This window comes from Notolabrus celidotus, chromosome 19, assembly GCF_009762535.1.
Source record: "Notolabrus celidotus isolate fNotCel1 chromosome 19, fNotCel1.pri, whole genome shotgun sequence".
Lineage (NCBI taxonomy): Eukaryota > Metazoa > Chordata > Actinopteri > Labriformes > Labridae > Notolabrus > Notolabrus celidotus.
Window position 1 is genome coordinate 8,901,670 of NC_048290.1, and position 27,078 is coordinate 8,928,747.

The 27,078-nt window shown below is 39.5% G+C and overlaps 1 protein-coding gene across 3 annotated transcripts; it reads right to left on the bottom strand.

The window, feature by feature from the left end:
* Positions 1-1,210: 1,210 nt before the first annotated feature.
* On the bottom strand, positions 1,211-24,641 carry golga2 (golgin A2). Of its 3 annotated transcripts, XM_034709378.1 has the most exons (30): positions 24,519-24,641; positions 23,142-23,177; positions 21,053-21,201; positions 18,243-18,407; positions 16,531-16,599; positions 14,399-14,551; positions 14,133-14,179; positions 13,792-13,855; positions 12,026-12,085; positions 11,036-11,116; positions 10,494-10,532; positions 10,308-10,370; positions 10,001-10,094; positions 9,781-9,887; positions 9,503-9,561; positions 9,207-9,348; positions 8,966-9,055; positions 8,273-8,380; positions 8,020-8,107; positions 7,439-7,581; positions 7,135-7,353; positions 6,843-6,956; positions 6,388-6,612; positions 6,090-6,189; positions 5,594-5,685; positions 5,180-5,414; positions 4,882-5,046; positions 4,656-4,762; positions 4,341-4,533; positions 1,211-4,224 (listed from the first exon to the last, which is right to left on the bottom strand). In XM_034709378.1, the coding sequence occupies exons 1-30, from the start codon at positions 24,547-24,549 to the stop codon at positions 3,956-3,958; spliced, it is 3,507 nt and encodes a 1,168-aa protein (XP_034565269.1). In that variant the 5' UTR covers positions 24,550-24,641; the 3' UTR covers positions 1,211-3,955. The 3 variants fall into 3 exon arrangements, with proteins under 3 accessions (XP_034565269.1, XP_034565271.1, XP_034565270.1); XM_034709380.1 differs by lacking the exon at positions 16,531-16,599 and having other exon boundaries at positions 24,519-24,635; XM_034709379.1 differs by lacking the exon at positions 23,142-23,177 and having other exon boundaries at positions 24,519-24,564.
* Between the last annotated feature and the right edge of the window lie 2,437 nt (positions 24,642-27,078).

Sequence of the window (27,078 nt, forward strand, 5' to 3'; positions counted from 1 at the left end):
GACATGCTTGTAGAGAAAGCAGTGCAAAACGATGGGACAATCCCACCTTTCTTAAATAAAGATGTTAGTCCTTAACAAGTCTTAAACTACAAAACAAACTGAATACCTGACAGTCCCAGTGAGAAACTTCAGAGAGTTAACTTCTATTTCTTAAATGTCAAAGTGTCTGAGAAGTTTTCATTTTAATTTTTTTTTAAAATGCATTAAAAGTTTTAAAAACTCCCAATCTTCCTCCTGAAATGTCCTTAGATAATTTCTGAAGAAAAAAACAATAACATTTTATCTTAATTGAACTTCTATGTCTTACATTTCTATAAACGTCTAAAGTGTCTGAAGTTTTCACATTTTTCCTTTTTTTTTTTTTTTAGAAATTTACATTACAAATTGTATAAAAAAAATTGCATTAAAAGTTTTCAAAACTCCCAATATTCCTCCTGAAATGTCCTTAGATAATTTCTGAAAAAAACAAAAAGTTAACATTTTTATTTAATTTAATTTATTTTATTTAACCTTTATTTAACCAGGTGAGTTAATTGAGAACCAATTCTTATTTGCAATTGAATGACTTTTTTGAACCCAGGCTTTCTGGCTGCCTTTTAATTTTCTTAAAAATGTCTTCTAGAAATGTCAATTTTTCAAATGTGTCCTCAAGAATGCCAAAAAAAAATCCTAGTTGTCTAGAAATTCCAGGTGAAAATTAATGAAAATGTCAAAAAAAAATTCAATTTGTCTCAAAATTACAATTTGCAAAATTCTTAAAAATTGATTGTAAAAAGAATCTAGAATTTCTCCTGAAAATATCTTGAACGACCAATTTTTTCCTAGAACTTCAAGACTTAAAGAAATCAAAAATTTAGAATGTTCTCCAAATTACATATTTTCAACAATGACACTTTGCAAAATAAGCACATGTGGAAGATTTATATATACAAAGGTTTCACACACCACACTTCTGTTCCAAAACACATGCCCATGAACAACAAACATGATTTACATGTGTAGTTTTTCACATAATACACATGTAGTAATGTTGAACTACCAAAATTTGATGTTGTCTTGATGTTTTCAAACGTGTTTTATGGACTTATTGTATTTCACTATAATCATTAACCAATTGGTCATCAACTGTTTTCAGTGGTTATATCTCTGTAGAGAAGCTAAATGTATTTAGAGCATTATTAGAACCACAAAGACATGGAGACAGAGTGTGTTTAGGTTGCTCAATCAGCTTTATTCAGGAGAAGGGGAGAAAATATTAAGGAAGAAAAAACAAATCAGTAAGCTTCTGTCAGAAGCAGCCCTCCATCAAATCAGTTCTCTGAAACATCCTTCATTTCCATCCTACAGTCACTTCTATTTTACATTAAAACTGATTAGTTGAGATACTAACTTATCCAAATAAATAGAATATTTTCTCTCTTGTTTAGTCAATCTTTGTAATAAATCACAGCCAGTCAGTAACCGCCAACGCCCCGACACTGAACTAACAGACATACACACACTTCACACTGCCAGAAAACATGGCAGAGCAGCTTTCCCCCCACACACCAGGCATAATGAATATACAATATGTTACACAGTTACAGTATATACACCACCTCCTTTACAGTGAAGACAATAGATGATTTCTCGTTGCTATTCTTTAAATCACACATTACATATTTAACAGTGGATTAGAAAGCGCTGGAAGTTATTTTATCCATATTCGTTAGCCCTGAAACCACACCATTACATTTTATTGTATACTTATCTCTTGGTTTAATCACTCCAGAAAGAAAATAAAGGAAAAATCATTTTGTGGCATGTTTTGAAGAAACCAAGAAGTGTAAGAATGCAATGAAGCAAGGATTTTGTTTTAATCAAGAATGGCACCAAATGTACTTTGGTTTCTATAATAGGCCTTGAATGCCAGAAATCGTACTTATGCTTTCTTTTAGTGAGCCAAGTGTGCAATTAAATACTTAAAGTGTCCTCTCCAGCAACGTAAACAAAACAGAACTTAAAATTCAAAGACATCCGAATAAGAGGGTAAAAAATACCTCGAAAAGAAGCAATGAGACGTTTGTATCCCGGCATTTTAAAATCATGAAGTCTCGAAGAAGACAGGACATCTGCTATGAATGATCTGAAATGAAGAAAGTTGCTGTGATAGTGCTTTAATCTGTATGTGTGAATATGAGCATCTCTCTTCTATAGCTGACGTCTTCAAGAAAAGCATGAAGTCTGGATTCAGACCGTTTCATTTTTTTTTAATGCCCAGAGAAGATCAAGTTTCTTTTGTGTCCTCCAGTTTTCAAGAGTTGTCCATTTTCTCAAATTCTGATTGGTCCCTCACTTTTGGGAATTAATTTACAACTTCTTAAAGTGAGCTATCTCAGTCTACTTATATTTACACACCTTCATCCTCAAAGTGCACACACACGCACACACACATCACCACCACACTTTCGGTTCATTCGCTTCGATTGGAAACCTCAGCCACACACACGCTGGCTTCATAGGTGTTCCTCTTTCCCTCCACAGATGTTAGTAAGAGGCTCTGTGGCAGAAAACGTCTCCGTCCAAGCAGCTTCAGAGGACAGAATGAGAAGCTTTAGTGCAATCATACTCTTATAATCTGATAGAACTCTAAAAAAAATGAATTACAACAGATGAAGAGGGGGTACGGTTTGGATTTACACACACATACACACACCACAGACACACTCACACAGTCCAGTTGCAAAGGATGTGCATTAATTCATCTTTGATATGTGGAGCTAAAAGGTAACAGAAATAAGCCCGCTCGTATTTATAGTGTTGATTCTTTAGGGGAATAAAAGACCCCCGTGGATGAGAAGTGCTCGAATGCTCCAGAATACGTGAAGAGGAGAGATCAAGTATGAGTGCTTAAGAGATTCAGCACTCTACATCCTGTAACTTCCACATGTCACTACGCTGTGGTATCTGTAACGCTAACTGTATGAGAATGAAGCAGAACATGAAGCTTGCTCTCACGCTAAGATCTAATATGAACCCATATTACACTCTAAGGAAGATAACACCTTAATATTAAGGAGTAAAGTGTGTCTCTGCTTCATGGGGTCTTCAAAGTGCATCTATCTCCTCGGATGACTCAATGTAACTGTGGTGACTGCGCTCAGTCTAACAGGACGTTCAAGAACATCACATTTCAAGAGTTTCGCACATCTTAACACTGACTTCTTTTCAGTGTTTGGAGAAAATAATAATAAATCAGACAAAAGGTGGTTTGAGAAAAGTACCAATGTGACGCACCTGCCTCCATCTGATCATGTCACCGGCAAGATCTCAACTTTCCAACGCAGCAGTGCTTCATTTCCAAAAAAAGCTTTCACGTGCACTGAATCTCTTCACTGACTTTCTTTGACATTTCAACTCTTCACCTCTTCCCTCTCGCACCTTTTCACCTTCCTAATTTCACACACGCACGCATAGCATAATACTCAAGTTATTACATTCAAACGTGATGCTTTTTTTTTTGGCATTTGTACAGTGAATTGTGTAAAAACTGAGATTTACTATAAATTAAAGTTGCACACAAACAGGCTGATATTCTCCCGCAGCTCTTTAAGAGCCGCGTCAGCGAGGGGTCAGCATACACGACCCCTTTTATTGCACTTATGTGTAAAGATGGGAGACAAAAAGGGGAGATGGGTATTAAGAATGGTGGAAGGAAGGATAATCAGATTGCCCTCAGGGATACTGATTATCTCTTTTCTAAGGACAGAAAAAAACAGACATAAAAACAAAAACATGAAAAAACTCTCTTTTCTGTGACCAGCTGAAGGGCATCAAAGTTCTTAAAGTGTTTGTGTCTGAGACAAATGAGATAGAAACTGTGGTGTTCTTTTTCTCCCAATACTTCAAGACATGTGCAATAACTCTCACACAGGCTTCGCTATCACACACACACACACACACACACACACACACCTCACACAACCAGAATCTTGACTTCGTCCTGTTCGTCAGGCCTGTAGAAGAAGGGGATGCAGGGGTTCTCGCCCAGGAATGGAGGTGATCTTTGCCCTCCTTGAGGGTTCTGGATCTCTTGGAGCAGCTGCATGATCTGCTGTGCCGTGCCGTCCTCTTTGGGTGCAAGGGGTTTGGAGTCTGACGGGGCTGAGCCGGTGGAGAGCGTCTGGGAAGAGGTGGCTTTCAGGCCTGTGGTGGGCTCTGACAGGGGGATGACTTCCATGGCTTCTGCGATGTGGAAAGAACAGGGACAGATATGAATAAATATATAAGTATGTAAATATCATGGAAAAAGTTGTGTGACAGTTCTCTTGAGACAGATCTTGCACTGAAATTGTGCCTACCTGCTCCGCTGAACTCAGTAAGCTCTGGGTGTGTGCGTGCTTTGTGCTCAGGGTGAGTGTGATCCTCCCCAACTGGAAGCAGGTCAGGGTTTGGCGTGCCTGCACCGGCCACAGCTCCCGTGTAGCGGCTGTACCAGTCGTTCCTCTCGGCAACCAGCCTCATCACCAGATCCTGCAGCTCTGCAAGCTTCGCCTGATGGGGAAAGCAAAGATGAGGACACGAATATACGAAATGTAAGTTTGTAGGAGAATGAGAACACATGGACAAACATGTAAGGCTAAGTTGTTCCCAGTGAAAGGTTGTCCAAACTCTACCTTCATTTCCTCCTTGTCCTGAGCCAGCATGCTGATGTACTGCTCCTTCTCCTGGTGTTTCTGCTTCATGATGGCGCGCTGGCTCTGGTACAGAGCTATGTACTCTCCTGGAGAGACACAGGCAAATAAATAGAAAGTCAGTCTGGTGATATGTTTTATTCCTTTTAAGATACCACAATGTAAAAAAACAAAGTAATATGCACAACAGAATATCCTTCTGTCCCACCTATAGTGTCGGTCTCTCCTGACAGCTGGATGCAGCGGTGCTCCAGCTCCTCCACCCTCTCCTTCAGGTCAGCTTTCTCCTGCATGAGGGAGGTGAAGCGATGCTGCAGCTTCTCCATGGCAGCCTGCAGCGCTTGATGAACTTCCACTGGGACTCCTCCGCCGTCTGGGAAAAGAACAGCAAAGTATGCAGCCGGTTCACTTAATGCACCTAAAAAACATCAGAAACTCGAACTACTACTAAAATAACTCTTAAACCATCTCTATGGCACACAAAGAAATCCTCTCGTCTCTCTCACCTGAATGCTCGTGGCTGTGTTCACAGTGGCTGTGTTGGTCCTGAGAGTGATCATGCTCATGTTGATGGTCATGAGCAGGTTGGTGGCTGTGGTGTTGGTGTTGGTGCTCGAGGCTGAGGGCCAGAGCGGCCTGGTGTCGGGCCGCCATGTGCAGCCGATGCTCCTCCTCCAGCTGCCTCCTGACTTCGTCCCTCTCCGCCTCGAGTTCAGCCAGAGCTCCCCTTATAAACTCCTCCTGGAAGGTGCAAAGAGACGGTTATGCTTAACATTTTTCTTATAAGGTTTAACTTTAACTATACTATACCTGTTTTGTTTTTATCTTTAGAACTGATTGTATTTTTTTCACAACATGAGTTTCTGAAAGCATTTTTGCCAAGGTAGCATTTAAGGGAACATAGTCCATCAGCCTTTTACCATTTCCTTCTGGCTCTCAAAGTCTTCTGGGATAACAAGCGAGGAAGACCTCTTTGGGCTCTCTTGTAGGGACTGGCTTTCCACTCCATCACCTAATCGACACAGTAATAGAAGAAAAAGTTAATACACCTTTAAAGAGTTTTTACCTCATCTTCTCAAGTGGGAGGAATGAGGCTGTAACATCGATTTCCTGCAGGTGGCACTAGAGTCAAATTAACCTCTACTTTCTCTCACTTCAGACCAAGTTTTATGAGCTTGGCTATTAGAAGATATCAGAACTTTCGCAACACACTTTCCTTGATTATTGAGAGAACCTGCAGTTTTCACATTCTAGGTTTCACTTCTTTAAACTTTAACAAAGAGAAAAAGGAAGGAATGAGGTTGAATTTGTGGAGACTGAGGTGCACTCAGATAAAGTTTAAATTAAGAGTCTTTGACAATAAGTTTTTTCTTAAAGTTAAAAATGTATTCACAAAGAAGTAAAACAAATCCATACCTTGGTCTCTGGATGACGGGCTGAGTGCTGAGCTGTTGAGCAGCTCCTTCACTTCAGATTTTAGCTGCTCATTGTCTCTGACCAACAGCTCCAAATGATCCTGCAGAGGGAGACAGAGAGTCAATGATTAAAAAGACAACATATTGTAGAACAGACCAGACCCTTGAAAGCAGTCTGAATATATTCCACTAGCTCATATAAGTGCATGACGTTCACTACCCTCCATCAGACTATCACAACAGACCAGACTGAAATATAAGTGTTTCATTCATCATCATCATCATCGTCTGCTACACACTTGTGCCTGTTTGAGCTGATTGTGACTGATCTCCAGCTGCACGCGGCCCTGGCTTTCATCGTGCTGCAGCCGGTCCATGAGCTGGACCTGCTGCAGGTACTGGTGGTGGAGGTGTTCCCGCTCTGAGGCAAGGGTCTGGTAGCCTGCACAGTACTGCTGCAGGTGGGCCACTACCTGGTCCCTCTGCTCCATCAGAACCTGAGCCTCCTTAGCTTTCAGTTCCAGCTGGAGGCAATAAAGTGGAGAGGAAAGTTAATACAGAGAGGAAGAGAAAACAGCTGTGTTGGATTCTCTGTCTGGATGTTATTAGCATGCTTTGCTCTAGGTCTCATGTGCACACAATAAGTACAGATTGCTCAGGTTAGTGTAGTACAGAACAGATGACACATAGTACAGCATGAAAGTTCCTCAGTAGACCACTAAGTGTGTTTCTCGTGGAGAGTGTGAGACCGTACCTCTTCCTTGGAGTTATGCAGGCTCTCTTGCAGTTCACCCATTCGACGAGCCAGCTCCTTTTTCACGTGTTGTTCTGACTGAATGGCAGTGGTCAGCTCCATGTTCTCATTGGTCTAATAAACGAGAGGGCAAGAAAAAATTAGCCTTAAAGACAAAAGTCTCCAACCCTTGAAGTTAGACTTCCTGTGAATGTGTTGTTGCGACTCAAAAATCATCAGAAACAAATCAATATCAAGTGTTTAGTTACTTTTGGAGTGAGACATTAATAAAAGGACAGATTTCCATCCTCACCAGTTTGACGAAGCCATTCTGTAGCTCAGCCAGCTGGTCCTTCAGTGTGCGGTTCTGGGTGAGAGCGCGGCTAATAGTAGCCTTGTCTGACTGAACGTCCTCCAACATGCGCCGGCGGTCCTCTGCCTCCTCAACTCGGCTCTCCACCTGCCGCTCCATCTCCCCCATGCGCGATTCTTGCTCTGAACACATCCGGCTCAGCTGCTGGTTATCTCGCAGCTGCGGGAAACATTACAGGGTCAGGTTACGGACACGCCAAACCAAAGAGAAGCAGTGATAACAATGAGTGATCAAGTTTGTGTACCTGTGCCTGGTACTGTGCAGTCAGAGCCTCTTTCTCCTGTTGGAGGGTAACGAGGGCCTCCTGCAGGGCTAGCTCACTTTCTGATGGCCCTGAGGACTGAAGAAGGACTTCCTCCTGAACCTGTCTCTCCTGGGACAACAGCGCTGGAGAAAATAGAGAAGGAGTATGACAAATTATCAGTTTTGTTGACTGTGATTATGGTAGCTGTGTCACAAGTGTGAGCCCATATCTGGAATACTAAGGACAGGTTTTCAGACAATGACACACTGATTGACTAACAACCTTTAAAAGAAAATATTTGGACAGCTATTTAGATAATATTCTGCACTATAATCCCTATATATAATCACAATAATCCTCATGCTGCAGGCTTATTTTCCTCTGAAATATACTCTCCCTGAACCCAGCAGCACCTCTACCAGGTGTTAATTACCAGAACACAAAGGGAAGCCGGTTCTGTGCACCCTGCTATGATCCCGCTGTCTGACAGCTGATTAGCCAAAGGCGTCCTGCACATTAAGGAGCTGCTGGAAAGCCAGTAAAGGACAATGAATTAGATTAAGGCAGTGTGAACTTCTTACCTGCAGCATTTTTAAGCTCTGTAATGCTGGCCTCCAGTTCCTGGACTCGGCTGATGTTTCTGTCCCTCTCTTCTGCAACCAGAGACACCTGACACACACATACACACACACACACACACACACAAAATGACAAATATTCTTTACTCATTTGATTTAAACCTATTTTAAAACCCTCCCCACAAAGAGCCACTTTTTGTATTTTGAAATCTATTGTGCACGATGAGGTTCATCTTGATGCTACTGTGCGGTTTACCTGTGTTAGCAGCTGTTCTGTTTTGTCCTTCCATACACGGCCCTCCTCCTGGATCTGCTCTGCATAGACATCTCTCTCTGTCTGCAGCTGGGTGATTAACTCCATCAACTGCAACATCACAGAAATTAAAGTATTAAGAAAACTTATTTTTGATCATAAGAAATTTACATAAGGGAGTCATGTATCTCTTTAAATGTCGGCTAGTTCCACATAGGATTGTATGAAAGGTGGACAACATGTCATGAGTTATTTCAATCAGCATAGGGAGGTTTAAAGATATCAGTGGATTCATCATTCACACTAAAACAAATACAGTTTGGCTTTGTAAGAGCCACAACCTTTAGTATAACTTCCAAAATGCTGCACCAGAATTCTAACAGCAGAGGCAAGCTGACATTTTGGCACATGTGGACACTGTTGGGCAGAAACCTCTTATCTCTGTATTTTATCATTTACATATTTTTACATTCAGTAATGCTATTAACCTCTTTAAATGCATGTCAGTAGGTTTTTCAAAAAATGAACAGATTAAAAATATTTTTAAAAGCTTTGGGTTGAACCTCATGCAATGTTTAGTTATGCAACATTTTTCTTTTTGTACTTCCTGGAAAGTAGGGTATTACGCGATACGAGGTTTCTGCCTGACAGCAACGATATGCAGGTAACTTCAGAGAATGTTCTTTGTATACAGACCTGCTGATTGTGTGCCTCCAGCTGCTGCTTCTCCTCCATCAGTAACTGGACCTGCTGGTTGGCACTGGAGGGATCGGACTGATTTGAGTACTGTGAGGAAACAAAAAGGAACAAAAAAGGAATGTGGTTAAAACATGAACAAGGCTGCATTGTTTACAAACAGATGTCAAGATATACATTTCTTTCTTTTTCTCAGAAATTGGCAATTATCTGCGAGATCAAGGCGAGTGTCTCTGGTCACCTGTTGCAACATCAGGTCGCCTAGCTCGAGCCTCTTGCGGAGGTCTTCCAGCTCCAGACGCATTGCTCCGTTCTCCTCCGATCTGAGCTTTAACTGCTCTGACAGCTCGGAGCTCTGCTGCTTCGACTCCTCACTTAAATTGCTGCAAACACACACCAACAGAGATCATCATTTATAATCATTTAAAAGTTTTGTTCATGCCAGTTTGATGGATTCTAAATGCAATGTTAGAGAACCTTCTACCCATAAAACGTTATGAAAAACATGTTTCTGTGTGCTTTACTGAAATGACTTACTTTAGTCTTAGCACCTCTAGCCTCAGGCTGTCTCTCTCCTTTTCAAACTCTTTGTTGTGCTGGGAAAAGAAAGAAAGGATACTTAGGGATTTCACAAGCCAGCATGAGAAACAGCTGATAAATGTGTATAAAACAAGTGAATTAAGAATCTAGTTGTTTGCTTTTGTTCATAGATACCCGTCTGTAAAATATGCATGCTGTTTATTATGACTTGAGCAAGGCTGCCATAAATCTGAATTCTATATCACTGAGGGAGCGATTGCTGCAATCTTTGTTACCTTCTCAAACTGTTTCTGCTGTGTTGACACAGATGAGAGAGTCCTCTCCAGCTCTGACACTCTCTGCTTTGTCGCATGTAGACGGTTATTCAACTCTTCTGCCTCGCCTGCAAACACACACAAAGAAACAGACACCTGAAGTATAATCCGCTGTAGGGATGATGCCAAGGTAGAAAATGTCATTCAAGTGCAAGTGTGTTACATTAAAAAGCACACACACCTGATTTTTGCCGTGCAGCCTGTTGTGTGTATTGTAGTGCTGTTTGTAGCTCTGATTTCTCTGATACCAGGATACCAATGGTCTGGATGTGGACCTTGAGAGAGGAGAGAAAAACAGTGAGACTGAATCATCATAACTAATATGACAGGAAGCTCTTATGTAACCAGGAAGGCAGTCGACACCATGAACTCTGACACATTTTGACGTTAATGAGGCTTTTTACCTGTTTTACTCTGCAATGCAGCATTTTCAGGAATATCAAAACCACTGAAGTATTTTAGTAATGTCTTTGTGTAGGAAGAGTTACCTGTAACTGCTCCCGCATGGCTCCCTGCTCTTTCGAGTATCTCTGTTCAAATTCCTTTCGCTCCTGAGGGAAGAGAAATACCAAAGATTACGACTGACCAGGAGGGAAAAATCCAGCAGACTGGAATAAGAAGGGAGACAATAATGAAGCTGACAGCTGAGCAGCTAGAGTGAACAAGAAGATCACCTTTTGTAGCTGATCTGAGAGACCCTGAGAGTGCTGAACCTGCAAGATGGAGACGGAGAGGACACATTGTTATATTTCATAGAAATCAACATTTCTTTCATCATCTCAGCAAAGTAACATAAGTGTAAACATATGGCACAAAGCACTCATTAGCATACAAGACGGAACAGTGATTGCAGAAGAAACCGGATCAAAGAACATGTCACGTATTGTTCTGTTACACATCTATGCTCATTTGAAGCCTGAGTTTATGCTGTTAGTGTGCTGATGTTGCATCTATCATCTCATTATCACAGCTCTGGAGCGATCACACACATTGTAGCTGATGCAGTTGAAAAAAAATGTATGTTAGTCAACTTAAGTGACAGATGAATGATGTGAAAACCATGCAGAGTGTAAACTGCATGCACTGATGTAACACTGATGTGGTCTCTGTGGGATAGCAGAAAATAGAGCTTCTTCAAACTCACAAACACACACACAAACACACACACACACACACACGTAAATGAACACTTCTGCATACAAACGCAGCTTCTTACCAGCTGGTCTAGCTTGGTAGTGAGCTGAGAGTTTGTTAGGTTGCTGGACTCCAGGGCGGCTGCCAGCTCCTGGTTCCGATTCTATCACGTGCACACATGCATCAGGGAAAGAACAAAGGAAAAAAAAACAGAAGGAAAAAAAAAAGGAAAGGGATAAAGTGCAGTGGCAAAAGTTAAAACAAAACAAAATGTAGGAGGAGGAGGAGAAAAATTCAAATGTGAATTATCAACATGGAGGCAAATAATAGCACTTTCACAAGTAGCACGGAAATGTGTGAAGCAAATCATTAGAAAACATGATGGTTGTTGAACTGATTAATGAGGCCAGTTGAAGTCCCTGTGGGTGTATTATTTACTCTAAATGGGCAATTAAATAAGCACATGGTACACCTTTGATTTTATTTTAATAACATGATGTTTCTGTACTTTCTTGCCTTGCCATAGACAACCAATTAGGAATCCCATTACATAAGTTGTTCACTAGAGTATCCTTCCTTTTTAAGCCACTAATGGCTAACATTAACAAACCAATTAGTCATCAAACAAGCTTCCCATTGTGCATAATTAAACCTCCCTTTTAAGTATGTGCTGTCATATCATGTTAAGACAGATGCAGTGCAAGAGACCAAGACTCACTTTGTAGAGTAAGTTTGCACAGGTAATTTAATGGCACTAGGCTAAATAGGCACAGTAACAAAAAGAGTCGTGTATGTTTTGAGTGTATGACACAGACTGTGCTGCAAACATGAGGCTTATTCTACACAGCTTGATGGTGAGATTAAACTCTCAATATATCCCATGATGCTTCAAGAAAAAAATCCAGTTCAGTTTTTGATAGGAATTGAGTTTCATTTTATTTGCAGATCTGGATATATTGTGTCAATCTTCATGGCTGCCATTTAACTGTAAACCCTATGTTATGCTAGTGAATGACTTCTAATTTGGGTCTCAAAATCGAAGATTCATTCTCATTTTGGATTACCATCTTACCTCCAGTTCTCTTTCACTGACAGAAGGTGCACCATCTCCATTCACATAAGCAGCAGATGTCTGAAATGACACACACATACATTAATGCACTTGGAACACAGAGATCTTGTGTTTTGAAGTCAAGAAGTTGATAGTTAGAGGTCAGCCTGAGGCACTCAGCACTGAAGGCTCTACAACACAATTTTTCTTCTGCACCTATATTTCTGCAGACAAGCAAAAGCAAAATTATGAGTGTGCTTTAAGGCTAAATGACCTCTTCGTGTGCTTGAATCTGAACTTTGTGAAGCAGATGGTCATTTTGTTCAGTCAGCATTAGTTGCACCTGTATTTCTCAAGCAAGTGGGACAAAACACCTTAAAAATAACTCAGCAGAAAAAGTCTGCTAATAAGATTTCTGTAAAGCCAACAATTAAAACCCAAATTCTCATAAAGTCGAGATGCTGTATAAATGTTAATCAAAACTAACTTTAATGGTTTTCATTTAAACCCTACATTTAATTGAAAATGAATTAGACACAAATATCAAATGTTGAAACATACATGCTCATTTAAATTGAATGCCAGCAACATGTTTAAACAAGGTTGGGACAGGTGCATTGTTTACTGTTGTCTTGCATCAGCCTCTCTCTTAATGCTCTGTAAACGTTGTAAACGGAGGACACCGGTGTCTGGAGTTTTCACAGTTAAATGTTGACCCACTCTTGTCTCTGAATTAGGATTTCAGCTGCTCAACAGTTTGGGGTTCTCCTTTTCTACCAATTTACATGGTATAGTTTAACCTGTATTTGTAGATGCAGCAACCAACTGTGTTCAAAGACAATGTTTTAGAGCCCATGCAGTGACTTCCACTACAGACTCATGTCTATTTCTAATACATAGCCACCTGTAGGCCCCGCAGATCACAGCATCCAGATATCTGCCTTGTCCCTTTTGAACAGGTATTTCCCAGATTCTCTGAATCTCTGAATGATTCCATGTACTGTAGATGATGACCTCTGTTTAACCATTCCCATATTTACTTCCGAGACTCATTCTCTCTGAAATGGCCCTTTAATACCCAGTTATTTTATTAAACTGTTGTAAATCAACCTAATTAGTGAAGAGACGTTCTTGCAGGAGTTTTTGTTTTTGAGCAATTTAACTAAGTGTTCTGTTGTCCCTTTCCCTACTTTTTTAAAACTTGTTGCTGGTATCAAATTTAGAAGAGATATATATCTTTTATAAAACAATACACACTTTCAGTTCCCACATCTGATATGTTGTCCTTTCTTCATTTTTAAAGACATCAAGAGTTAAAATGATTTGATGACCATCAAATTTTGTTTTTATAAACATTCTTACAGTGTCCAAATGGTTTCTGAATTGGGGTTAATGATTACCGATATGATACTAATTTCACTGTTCTTTTCAGTCAGTAAACAAAAGGAAAATGTCCACTGTGCTCCAGGAAGCACATTTTATGATGGGGTTTTTATGTTGACTGTGCAAATAGAGTTCAGAGGTAATATATCAGCCTGGATTGGTGCACCAGTTGATGCTGCCAGCGTGCTTGAGGCCACTGGGAACAACTGGCAAATTTGAAAATGCTTTCAGTGCATTCCTGCCAAGAATAGATGCAACACACCCTCGGTGAGAGTGCACATCAGTGGAAATGTGTTCATGTAAAAAGCATTACACTGTCTGACAAGGATATTTGTGTGTATGCGTGTGTGTATGAGAGAGAGAGGGAGTGAGAGACAGGATGACAGGCAGTTTCAAAGTCATACCTCAGAGACAAGGCCATTCAGTTGCTGGGAGAGCTGTCGCAGGCTCTCTGTGGAAGACAACGGTCTGCAGAAAACACATCAATAATCAGTCTTACACAGTAAATATGCCATTTCCTTGTTGCATTGGTCTTGAATGGATAACGTAGTGTGATATATGTAAACAACATTAGTATTTCCTATTATACCTCATTTACAACATGAGTTGTAATGTGAATGTCATCCCTTAATTGTGTCAGAAATCATTTTTAAAGATGAAAACAAATATGTTTACTTAATTATTAAATATGGGGTGTGTTTTCATAAAAATGGTTTCACATAAAGCGAGAAATTGAGTGACTTACCTGTTTTCCTCTGTTAAACTTTCATTGCCATTGGTATCAGGATAGTCCTACAGAAGGAGAGCACAACCAAAAAGATACCATGAGGAGGAGAAAGAGAAAAACGTGTCTGATAAAAAACAAATTTGAGTAATGAAAATGTTCATTATGCACATCACAAACAAACACCTGAGGACCTGCAGTTTTCATCTCAAACAAATCATGTTAAATGCAGCAGTAAACTTTTTAAGACTTACACTGAGTTATAACAAATAAACAAAGACACACACCTGCAGGTCAGCGTTGTGACCGGCAGACTCAGAGTTAGTAGCAGTGTTAGCGCTAGCGAGGTTAGACACGGGTGAGTCGCGACCAGCCTCGGCCGACGTGTCCTCCAGTTGCTGGGTGTCTGAGGACACCATGACCTCCATGTTGGCAAACGTCTGAGGTGACACATACACAGAAAATGCACACTGGTTTAATGCCGAGAAGAGGGAGGAGTTACGATGAAGAGCAACAGAAAGACCAACAATGACGTACAAACTTCATGAGCTTACATGCATGAAAAAAAAAAAAGTGACGACTGTTCTGAATGAGATGAATTCATGATATAGTGCAGTGAAGTAGGGCTGGGCGATACAAAAAAAGATGTTATCATCGATCATTTTTTTCATATCAGTGGATATCGATAATGACCACAATAAAAATCAAATCATTATTTTATTTCAATGTAAAGGCAGATTTTTTTGAAGTTTTAGTTCGTAGATTATTATTTTTCTCAGTTTGAGCTAATTTGCATTATCAGATTTGTTTACCCACATCCTGAAAGTGTATTAATTGTGTAATTAAGTGTATTAACTTAATAGTTAACGTTGAGTCAGCACAGTGTCAGACTAACGACTCTACTTTGAGCTGGTAGGTTTAGAGTATGCTTATTTGTCGCTGTCGCTCGTTTCATGTGTTTACATTCAGCTCCAAAAGTCTTTAAGCCCCGCCTACCTCTTACCCTGCAACATGATTGGCTGTTCAATCTAGCGAAAGTTCAGACAGGAAGCCTAAAAAAGCACAGCAGTTGTTTAACTCCCCTCTCCCTCGTTCAATAGCTCACCCTCTCCAGCTGCATGCTCCGGAGCTGTCATTGGTTAATCAGCGGCGCCTGTCATCCAATAGCTTAGTGGCACGCCCTTATTGTCAGCCTATCAACTTTCTGCTGTTTTTTTACATGTCCCTTTCTCTCCAGCTAGTTCCTTCTTGCATTGATGGCACACACCCCTCCACCTCCCCATCTCCACCTGGTCTCCGCAAGTCTTCAATTCCTAGAATTCATCAACCACCACCATCAGTGTCTGGACTCTAGGGGGATTTCTTCTGCTGCCAAATCCACACATCCTACTCTCACAGAAATATCCCCATAGAGTCCCTACGCCAAAGATTTCTGTCAAGTTTCATTATCCATTAAGTTGTAATAAATAACCTTTAGTCTTCTAACTGTGTCTCTCCTGATTGAAATGCTGTCTTTTAATTACAGGTTTAAATATATCAATTTTTTATCTAACATTTGTTATATTTATATCGAGAAAAAATGTACCACAATAATTATGGCCCAGCCCTACAGTGAAGTTAATCTTATCATTTAAAGGTCCAGATAAAACATGATAGTACAATGTCTAAGGATGGAGGCACTTGTTAGTGTTTCTGAATACAAGCTCTGGTATGACTAGAGAGAGCTGCTGGAAAGCTGTTACCCTGATACTCCAGCTACCCATGGGGCTCTGTGCAACACTTGCAGAATGAAAGCACTGACAGAAGTCAGACTGTGCTAAGAGAATGCTACCACAAATTAGGATGACTGACAAATAACACTTCCCTCTTAATAGACCCGCAGACATTGAAGTCGATGTGTGTTACATATTTGAAATAATGGAATTACAACACGTGATTGTGAGCAAACAAGACAGAAGATAAAGAAAAGATGCATTGAGGAAAAAGATATGGAAATGTCTTGTTTCCAATATGCATGCCTGCATGATGCAGCAGGACTCGTAATCCACAGCAATGCAACAACAGAGACTCATGCAACTCATTGTGAACACACTGCCCTGCAAAACTGGATAATGCACAGACAACACTTTGATCAACTCAAGGATTTCAGCGTGCAGCCTTCATTTCGATGCACTCTCTCACGAAGGATTTCCAAATGCACAGCATTCTTAAAAAAATGTGCACTCATGCTGATCCCATGCTTCCTGCTCTGTTTGACAGAAAGGTGTGTGTGTGTGCATTCGACTAAAGAGTGGGGGTCAGACTGGGAAAGCATGTTAAAAAATACAACAGCACATGAGGAGAGATATCTACAGTCGAGAGATGCAGAGATGGAAAAAAAAGGCAGGAAAGAGAGAGACAGAGAGAGACAGAGGCTCACCTGACTGTTGCCATAAGGAGGGAGGACTACTCCATTGCTTTGAGTGAATGCTTTCAATATACGGTCAAACTAAAGGAAAGAGGACACAAGGGGGAAGACGAAAGAGGTGTGAACAATTGAGACAGTGATAGAGAAGAAGTAGGGAAACAGGCACAGAGAAGTGGCTAGTGTACGACATTTTAGAAGAAGGTCTAGAAGTGACTGGGATGTGCAGTGAGGAGGAAAGGGGCCCGAATGCCCGGTTTAATGGAGGTCAGGGAAAGAAGTGTAGCTTATTTAAAAGGTGTCTCAAGCTGTTTTTCTTGTGTGCAGTGGATTTTTTCTAAATGTTAACTGTGAATCTCTGACTCCTAATCCCAAGCTGCTTTAGCTCCCTCTGCAATTAGCTCCACAAACTCACAAATTGACCTTGCTCACATCGCTCCGTGCTCAAATAACACGTGCCAAGTCAATAATTCTTCCACATCTTATTGACCTTTTCATATTCAGTCTTTCTTGACAGCAAAAAGACATGTTCTGGAGTGCGGAAAGAGGCAATGTGAAGCTTTGTAACACTCGATAAGCATCATCATCGTATGCTTGCTCAGTTCTGTGAAATGGTTTTGCTGTTTTGAACTCTTCAACTTGACTTTATTTGGTTATTACCAGAACCTCAAGCATGATACAGATCGTTTTTTACTTATCCATATGACTCAATCCAGACAATAACACTCAGATGCAAGCGCTCCAACTCTGATGGTTCAGATTCCTACCAGGCTTAGAACACTTTTGGACCAGCATTGTCTGTGGAAAACTGACCTGAGAGTCAGGCCCTCTGTTTGAAGCTGTGAACCAGAGTCACATGTCTCACTGTATGCCCCCATTTACACTCTGTATTTGCCTGTTAGAGCTTTATAAAATAATAATAATACCACATGGAAAAAGACTGTGTTTACTATTCAAATGAGAAAAGCATTATTTAGGAATCAAATTCTTATATCTGCATCTCAGAGTGATTCACTGTTTCTCTGATTACATCATTTAAATACTATGAATCGGGTGTAGAAATTACAGTCTGGTAATCACCAGTTCCTGTACATCTGTCTACATTCTCACCCTTCAATCACAGCAACATACCGTAACAACCAAGGGATTATTAATACAGATACGATAGAGAAAGTACTACTGCTCATGAGCATTTCAAATGTGAGTCGTTTCACATGTTGGGCTGACTTGTATTTTTATAAATGTCCCAAAAAAGTAAGGTTGATTTGACAAACAAATATGCACAATGGATAATCAGTTAGAGATAGATCATCATCATGACAAAATACTCAGAACAATTTCTTTAAGGCTATGTCAAACACCTAGTGTGTTTATCGCCAATACTGTTGAACCGAACAATACAATCATCTATGTGTGCCAAATAATCTCACTGTATCAAACAAATGACCTTTCCTTTAAGTGTGTTATATCCTTGGACATAAAAAGTCCACTATTTGATTTTCTTTATGACAGAGTAAAGTGTATGATGCTTGGCATGTATGAACACAAACTTGTGATTTTCTGCCTCTGACAATAAGAAAACACAAGTGTATAATGTTGCTGATATTGACATGTATTTTGAAGGGCCACATGAGGTTTCAAAAAGCATAAAGCACAAGTAGAAAAGCCGTCAACTGACAAACAAGAGCAGCATAAAAAGTGGGCAGATAAATATGGGACTGACTTACATTGACTGGAGAGTTTCTGTCTGTCGATGGTGCGTCATTTTGATTCAGTCCCTTCACCTTTCTCTTCTTCTTAGCCCCTGCTCCACCTCCACCGCCTCCTCCTCCTCCCCCGCCCTTTTCTCCTCCCACACTTGTAGGGGAGCTCTTCTGCTGAAACTCCTTCAGCTGAGCAGCACATGGGGAAAAAAAGGAAATTAAAGTCGTTAGAAAGTGCACAGGTGACTCTAACCTGAGAGCAGACTCCTCTGCTTCCTCTCCCAAATAAGAATGTTTCATTTCCTGACTTTGTCCGGAAGTTGTAAGTGGACATGCATCCATACTTCAAATGGACTCTGTTATCGTATTATAAAGAGTAAAGCTGCTGTTGGAAGTCACAGAGTAAACATCTGTTCAGAGAGAGGGACTTCAAATGTCAACACTATCCCTCCCAACCAGATTTCCTCTTAGCCCCCCAACACAGATCGGCGCATGCAGTCAGGATAGTGTCAGACTCATAACCAATCGGAAGACGTAGTAGGGGCCACCCCTTAACCAATCAGGACAGAGGATTGGAGATTAGCTATGATTGGTCCTTCATAACAGGAACGATTGGAAAACAGAGATTTCGCAATAGTCTCAAATTACTCCATTTACCGATGAGTACCAATGGGCATTATGCATAGACTGTATAAATAATGGACGTAGTATCGGTGACGTCACCCATCTGTTCCTGAGCTCTGTTTTGAAGCCAATCGACGGCGGCAGCCATATTGGAAATGCGGAACTCAACCAAGCATATTGCAACTTAAAGAGGCAGAGTTTGAGCCTCCTAGCCAACAGCTATGTGTTCCCACCTGGGAGTCAAGTCAGTCATTTGGGCAATCACTCGAAATCTTAATATCTTCTGAACCGTTGCGTTCACTCCCCGTACAGTGTGTGCCGATAGAGAAATCAGCTACGTAGAGCCAGGCCATTTTTTGAACCAGGCTAAACATGTTTATTTCTGCAGCAAATATCGTCTTTTTAAAATTGGTGTCTCTGTGGTTTCTGGTGTTTCTGCAGCCAGACTCAAGCGGATTCTCGATGAATTGCAGTTTACAATCCTTCCGCATGGGCTTCATAGTTTGAGACAGGAGGTTGCCACTTGCTCCAAACCCAGCAGAAAAAATAACTGAATATCATTTCAACAGAACAGGAACAAGGGATCTCTTGCCACATAAGGCACCCTGTGAATGAACCATACACTGTATAAAATATGGGCGTAGGATCCGTGACGTCACCCATCTGTTTCTGAACCGCTGTTTAGAGGCCAATCGGCGCCGGCAGCAGCCATATTGCTGCTGTGGAGCGATTCTGACGTAAAGAGGCAGGCTTTGAGCCTCCTAGCCAACAGCTACAGTGTTCCCGCCTGTCAATAAAGTCAGCTGTGCCTCTCATTGGAAGACTCGTAATCTCAATATCTTCGAAATTGCCACGTGAGAAAAAAATTCTCCCCCTGGAAAATGAGCTATCCAGACTACACTCGTCTTTTGTACCAGGCTGTAAAAATGTTTAATTCTGCTGTAAAGATCTGCTTTTTTTGAATTGGTGTGTATGTGATTTCCTGTACTTCCGGAGCCAGCCTCAAGCGGATCCTCGAGGAACTGCAGTTTTTAGCACTTCCGCATTGGACTCATATTTTTAGACTGGAGTTTGCCGCTTGCAATGAACCTAAACTTGGACGTGGATTTTTGTTTAAGTATGAATGAAATGTTTCTATTCTCAGTCAATCCAGCAGCTTCTTTCAAAGATAAGGTGTCACACGTAGCCACTCAGAACTACTTATTGACTGTTGCTTTGACTTGCTTGTTCAATGGCTGACTCTTCTCAACCACACAAGATGAAGCTGATAGCTTGCTGCAAACTATGATTATCTGGGCATAGGTAATGTCTTTGTTTTGGCATGTAGCCCGTGACAGCTGGGACCAGAGGGAACCAAAGGAGGGCTGACGTTTCGTTAACACTTTACACCTAATTGTAGCTAAAATATTGCATATATAATAACTGTGTGCATTACGACTTGTCCTGTGATGCGGTGGGATAGCAAGAGGTGCTGACGAGACATTCCTGAAGCTAACATCCCACAGCAGATAAGGCCATCTTTCTGACTAGCCAACCACTACACCTAGCCCAAATTCACAGCAGGACAGGGACAGGGAAGAGGGGTGTCAGCTGTCAAAACAGTCCCCGTCATCCTCTATGGCTAACTCTGCTCCAAGCTAGCACAATGTTTGTTGTTATATTGTTGTCTGCAGGCCATTTCTAAGACAATTGAAACATCCTTCAGACAAGGAAGAAAGCCTCCCGAGAGCTGTCTGACATTCCTTACATTCACACACAGCCAACTATTCATTAGTTAGCAAGCCTGCTAACTTGCCTTGGTTAGCACGTCAAGGTTTGCTAATACGATATTTAACGTAAACTAAAAAGACATGTAAAACCACCAGGCAAAGAAACAAAGTTAAGTTAATTTCTAACTAAGACAACTGCTTGGGATGCTGTAAATGCCTCAATGAACTAAAAATAGTCTACATAATCTTGGAAAGTTAATGCTATCAATAAAGGCCCAGAACAAGCACCGGTGTCTCCTGCGCACCCAAGCCGCTAGAGGAGCGAGAGAAATCGGACAAGCGACAGCGCAGAGGTCGGACGACGTGTAATGACAACACCCCTGTTCCGTTAAGAAATGATTATAAACGAAAAAAGAAACACCAGCAACACACAGCCGCTGAATAGAATAATGAGCAGTGCTTCCGGTGATTATAAGTCAGGGAAGTTGTGAAATACTTTACCTTTTTCTTAGCTGCAGCGAGTTTAATTTGCCTGCTCTGGTCGGCCATACTGCTGCTCTGATCAACGGACCGAACCACGTCATCAGTTAGCTGTCTGTCGGTGTCTCTGCTGCTGATAGGGGGCGTAAGGTGCAGCCTGCAGACACATACTGTTGGAATCCCAGGTTCAACAAAAGATCAACTTCAGACTGGATCACTGCTATTTATGGAAGCCCGTTTCCGCCATTAAAAAAAAAATTAAATATAAAAAGTTAATGTATATTTTTTTGGGAAAAGCAAAAAAAAAAAAAAAAAAAAAAATTGGGGGAGAGAAGTAAAAAAAAAAAGTTAAGTCATTATGAGATATTTAGTCATAATTATGAGATACTAAGTCATAATTATGAGATACTGAGTCATTATTATGAGATACTGAGTCATTATTATGAGATACTGAGTCATTATTATGAGAAACTAAGTCCTAATTATAAGATACTAAGTCATAATAATGAGATACTAAGTCATAATAATAAGATACTAAGTCATAATTATAAGATACTAAGTCATAATAATGAGATACGTCATCATAATAATAAGATACTAAGTCATAATTATGAGATACTTAGTCGTAATAATGACATACTAAGTCATAATAATGGCATACTAAGTCATAATAATGAGATACTGAGTCATTAGTGTGAGATACTGAGTCATTATTATGAGATACTGAGTCATTATTGAGATACTGAGTCATTATTATGAGATACTAAGTCATAATTATGAGATACTGAGTCATTATTATGAGATACTGAGTCATAATTATGAGATACTAAGTCATAATAATGAGATACTAAGTCATAATTATGAGACACTAAGTCATAATAATGAGATACTAAGTCATAATTATGAGATACTAAGTCATAGTAATGAGATACTAAGTCTAATAATGAGATACCAAGTCATAATTATGAGATACTTAGTCGTAATGAGATACTAAGTCATAATAATGAGATACTAAGTCATAATAATGAGATACTAAGTCATAATTATGAGATACTTAGTCGTAATAATGAGATACTTAGTCATAATTATGAGACACTAAGTCATAATAATGAGATACTAAGTCATAATTATGAGATACTAAGTCATAGTAATGAGATACTAAGTCTAATAATGAGATACTAAGTCATAATTATGAGATACTTAGTCGTAATGAGATACTAAGTCATAATTATGAGATACTAAGTCATAATTGTGAGATACTAAGTCATAATTCTGATATAGGTCTAAATGGGCTTCCATGTGTGTTGCGCCGCAGCTACAGTTTTGACCTTTGCAGACCTTAATGGATATCATCATTGAAGACTACTTTAGATGTGGATTCACAAATCGTGAAATAACCTGCTTCTAGACATATCATTTTTCTTGAGAAACCACCAATGCAACTACTGATGCATATTCCATAGGGCTTTGATTTGTCTTAGCCATTTATATGCCATACATAGTTTGGCCCACGACTGAAATACACGCGCCGTCTCAAACTGTTGTGCGCACACAGTTCTACCCCGCACCCATCGATCAGTCGCATCAACTGACACACAGTTTCTTTGTCTGTAATTATTCTGGCCATCCAACATATTTCGTGCATCCAACTGTGGCTGTGTTGCTTGCCAAACGTTTGCAACTGAAAGTCTATGAAGGCATTAAGGTCTGAAAACTTTGTCTCAGCCCCTTAGAACTGTAGCTGCAGCGCAACACACATTGAAGCCCATTTAGACCTATCTCATTATTATGACTTAGTATCTCATAATTATGACTTAACTTTTTTTTATTTTATTATTTTTTTAATTTCCCTAAAAAATATATATGTATTTTTAATTTTCAATAATTTTTTTTAAACTGGTGGAAACGGGCTTCCCTACCAATGTGACATACAGCAAGGTAATCCCCTTGTACACAACAGTTACAAAGTAGACCACCTAAACAGAACAACACAAAAGGAACAACAAAAGGAACAAGACAGATTAATCAAGCATACAGATAGACAGATTTAAAGTTTTGTACTGACAATTACACACACAAAAGATCCATAAACTTTTTTATCATACTCCACCCTTTCTATTGTTCATCCCCACATGCAGTACCTCACCTGGGGTGAATAGCAAGAGATAAGTTAATGGGAAAAGAATAAAATATAACAAAAATAAAAATAAATAATCACAAAGCAACAAACAAAAAACAAACAAACAGACACATATGTACAAAACCAATTTCCCCACAGAAGTATTTATATACGTAGTGCAGTTGGCAGTGAAGAATTAATTAATCGCTATCCCAAATTTAGGATATGCATATATATCCATATACATACATATATACATACATGTACACATACACATAAACATCATTCGTATCTTGGATGAAAAGTAAGGTGCCATCCATCCAAACCTTTATCCTGTAATGTTTTAGCCTGAATCTAACTCTTTATGGTTGGATTTTCTGACTTAACTGACTGTAACATGTCATGCTTAAACAAATTGGTTGTCACTCCCTAGTTTGTACCCTCCGAGCTTGTTTACTTTATCAACTAATGTAAATATGCAAAAACCACCAACACGTTGATTAACAAAACTACTGTACATTTGTTTCTTTTCACTTTGCTTACCGTGATGTCTTTATTTTTACAGCCATGGTGAATGACAGTGACAACACCTTTAAAGATAACCGATTTGCTGTCTGTATATATAATAATTTTGGTCTCTTATCAAGTTTACCCAGGTAACAATTTCATAAGGCCTCTGTTTCATTGTAGAGTGACTTCTGTAGAGCACCTGACTGAAATTCATGTGTTACTTGAAATAACATGGGATGTCATAGAAATTGGACCATTTCAAGACAAAGATTTAGGATGTATTTGTTCATTTGTTTGGTTTGATTGCGAGGTGGTCATAAAAACAATATTTAAATGGGAATAAATAATGCGTAGAATTCATATAATAAAAAGGCAAAATAAAAAATAAAATTTTTGTAAGAATAAAATTGCCGGAATTGAAATTAATTAACTGCTGATCAATTCCATAATTCAATTGAGCTATCATTTTTAGTTTTATATTAACTAAACCACAGCCTATAAATTACTTATTTGGAAACCCAGAGGCTATTTTGTTGGGGGGGGGGGGGGGGGAGTAATACAACTGTTCCAATTTTGCGGAAAATCTCTTAAGTCTTCATTTTTGCACATTTAGTTTGCCATCTAATAATTAAACATAATGTAAGGTGGGCAAGGCAGGGGCATGTCAAAAAGGGTGGTTAATGCCCTTCTTCAGATCTGATTAGCCACCCCAAAATCAAAAATATTGATCCGTTATTTGCCTTGCCAGATGCAGGACTTATGCTAACTGTTTCGACTGTGTTGCAACCATTTACTGTACATAAAATGGACAACAGGTCTTCATTTTAGCCCATTCAGATGTAAATCCAAAATACTTACTTGGCAAATTGTACTGGTGGAGCGAAGGCATGTGCAGAAACCACCTGACTGGTAGAGACACAGGGCTGATGTCCCTTTCCACTAGCCAAGACTTGCATTTTACTTGAAACGTTAAAGACCCCTCAGGTCGGTACATAGCATAGCAGAGCACATTCATGTGTTGTTTTGAAGCAGATGCTTACAGCTATGGAAAGTCCAATGACTCTTGTGTTAGTTTTCATGATATTTTCTCTACCTGTTCCTCCTCTATTCTGCTAATCCAGTACAGAACTCTTCAAGAGCCCTGATTTGTCAACAGAGCTGTCAATCAATCCTCAAATCAAAATCAAATAACTAAGTCAAACTAAACTTCACAGAAAAACGTAACATTCAGACATAAATCCGAATTATGCAAACTAACTATAATGACAGAAACCTTGTTTGATAGAAACAATTCATTTATATTATTTGAATCTTATACTCTGACCCATGTTTCATTTGTTAACACTAAAGAGGCAGGGTTTATTATGTATACAGGCCAATCAGATGGAGGAGCTGTCTTTTTACTTAATAGTCAATGAGCACTTATGGACTCCAATATATGTGTACTTTATAGTTGCAACAGGCTACTTGTAGTTTTCTTCTCATTTAAATGTAGTACGTTTTTTTAAATTGTTGAAAAAATAATTACCCACATCTTTTTCATAACCCTGGTGTGTAAGAGAGGAATCAGTTCATCAAAAACTGCAAGTAAATTCCTGGATGCTGTCTTTAAAAAAATTTATTCACTGGGAATGTTCTTTTTCCAAAGCTTGCAATTTTATGTTGGTATTTTAAATTGTAACTTAAAACTTAATCCATCTCCTTTTTCCTTTTTATTAGTAGGTAGACTTTAGGATAATAATTAAATAGTCAAGTAATAGTCATTCATTCCTGTGAGTGCGCACACACTTCATGCCACCCCTGAATCAGTGCCAAAGTTGCCAACATCAGTGCCACCCAAGTTAAAAAAGTCTGGACAGAGGTGAAAGCAGCGGTTAAAGGGTTTATAGGTCAATTATTTACTATTAAATACAAACATATAAAGAAACAAATGTACAAGAAAACAAAGAGCTAGTCCTGTTAATTTTGATCGGTAACAATATGTTTTTTTTTTCATCTGATGTATGTATCTTCCTTTTGTATTCATCAGTGTCATAGTATTACTTTCTATTTTCGTGACAACAGACTGAATAAATAATTGAACATAATGGCTTGTGCTTGATCCAATAGGATGATTGAATTTAGAATAATACAGGGTGGGGCCAAAGAATCTTTCTGAAGAACAGATGGATAACAATCTGCTTTTTCTGACGTGTTCATACATTCTAAGTGGCAAGTGGGGCCAATCCAGTCTTGTTTAAAGATACAGGACAGAATTTGTACTAAAGCTTTGAAACTCATACCAGTGGTGTCAGGAATTTGCTCTAAGCTATGTAGATGTTACCCTCTGGAATAATTATTAAATCAATTATTACTGAAGAGAGACAGGTAAAAGAAAGATGTGCAGACAGACAGAGAGACAGAAAAATGAAAGAGAAGGAATGAAAGAAAGACAGAAAGAAGGAAGAGAGGAAACAATTCGATGGCTGAAGTATCTATTATCCCTCAATTTGCATCTACAACAAAAGAGGAGTATTTGTTTGTTGGAAATACATAGAACAGGTGAGTATTATAATAAAAGCAAACACAGGTGACAGGTGACACCTGAGTCAGAACATATGTGAGAGTACTAAATACTTCTGCTGTCATAAGTTGATAGATTCGAAAGGGTTAGTTTAAGCAGCCAGTTACGAAATCCTGACCTGACCTGAATTACCTCCTTTCATCAGAGACTGTAGGCGAGGGCTATTCAATTAAATATTTGGTCAGGCCGGATTTTCAGACTAAGGACATGGGCTGGGCCAGACATTTTTAACAGACAGTGAGCAAAGTTAACCATTTAAAAGAAAAACAAATAGATAAGATAACAAACACACTGGATGTTTATTAATGTATTGCCACATCAAAAAGAGCATAAACACAATAAAAGAGCTGCACTTGTCAGTGTTAGTAAAAGATGTTTTTCTTGCCGGACCCAAGTCACGATCACTCAGCAGTTGCATTCGGGCAACCCGAGGGGTGCTTTTGGGCCGCATGTGGCCTGCGGGCCGCTAATTGAATAGGGCTGCTTTAGGCCAAATTAGAGTAAAGTATATGCAACAGTGTAGTCAATGTATAATGTTGAGAGTCTATGATAAACCTTTTCATTCAAACTATAGCAGGTTGCTTGCATTTTAAGGTGAAGGTGTTCTGCCATCATTGCATTTGTGTACATTATTATTTATTCTTTATTCAGATCCCCATTAGCTGCCACTAACGCAGCAGCTACTCTTCCTGGGGTCCACATAAAACAAAACATAACATACAAAATATACATAAAATACAAAACTAAAAATTCTACAAACTGTGCTACAGACATGAAATACAAAAACAGAAACATGCTACAAACATGAAATACAGAAACTGAATATACTTCAAATGTAAGATACAACAACTGAAA

Excerpts from the sequence above, each read along its gene's own strand:
- golga2 (XM_034709378.1), bottom strand. The coding sequence starts at position 24,549 with ATGCCTTCGCTCCACCAGTACAATTTGCCAA. Across the intron at positions 5,686-6,089 it reads CCCGTCATCCAGAGACCAAG|GTGATGGAGTGGAAAGCCAG; the intron begins GTATGGATTTGT and ends TGTGTCGATTAG. Across the intron at positions 4,534-4,655 it reads AGGACAAGGAGGAAATGAAG|GCGAAGCTTGCAGAGCTGCA; the intron begins GTAGAGTTTGGA and ends TTTCCCCATCAG.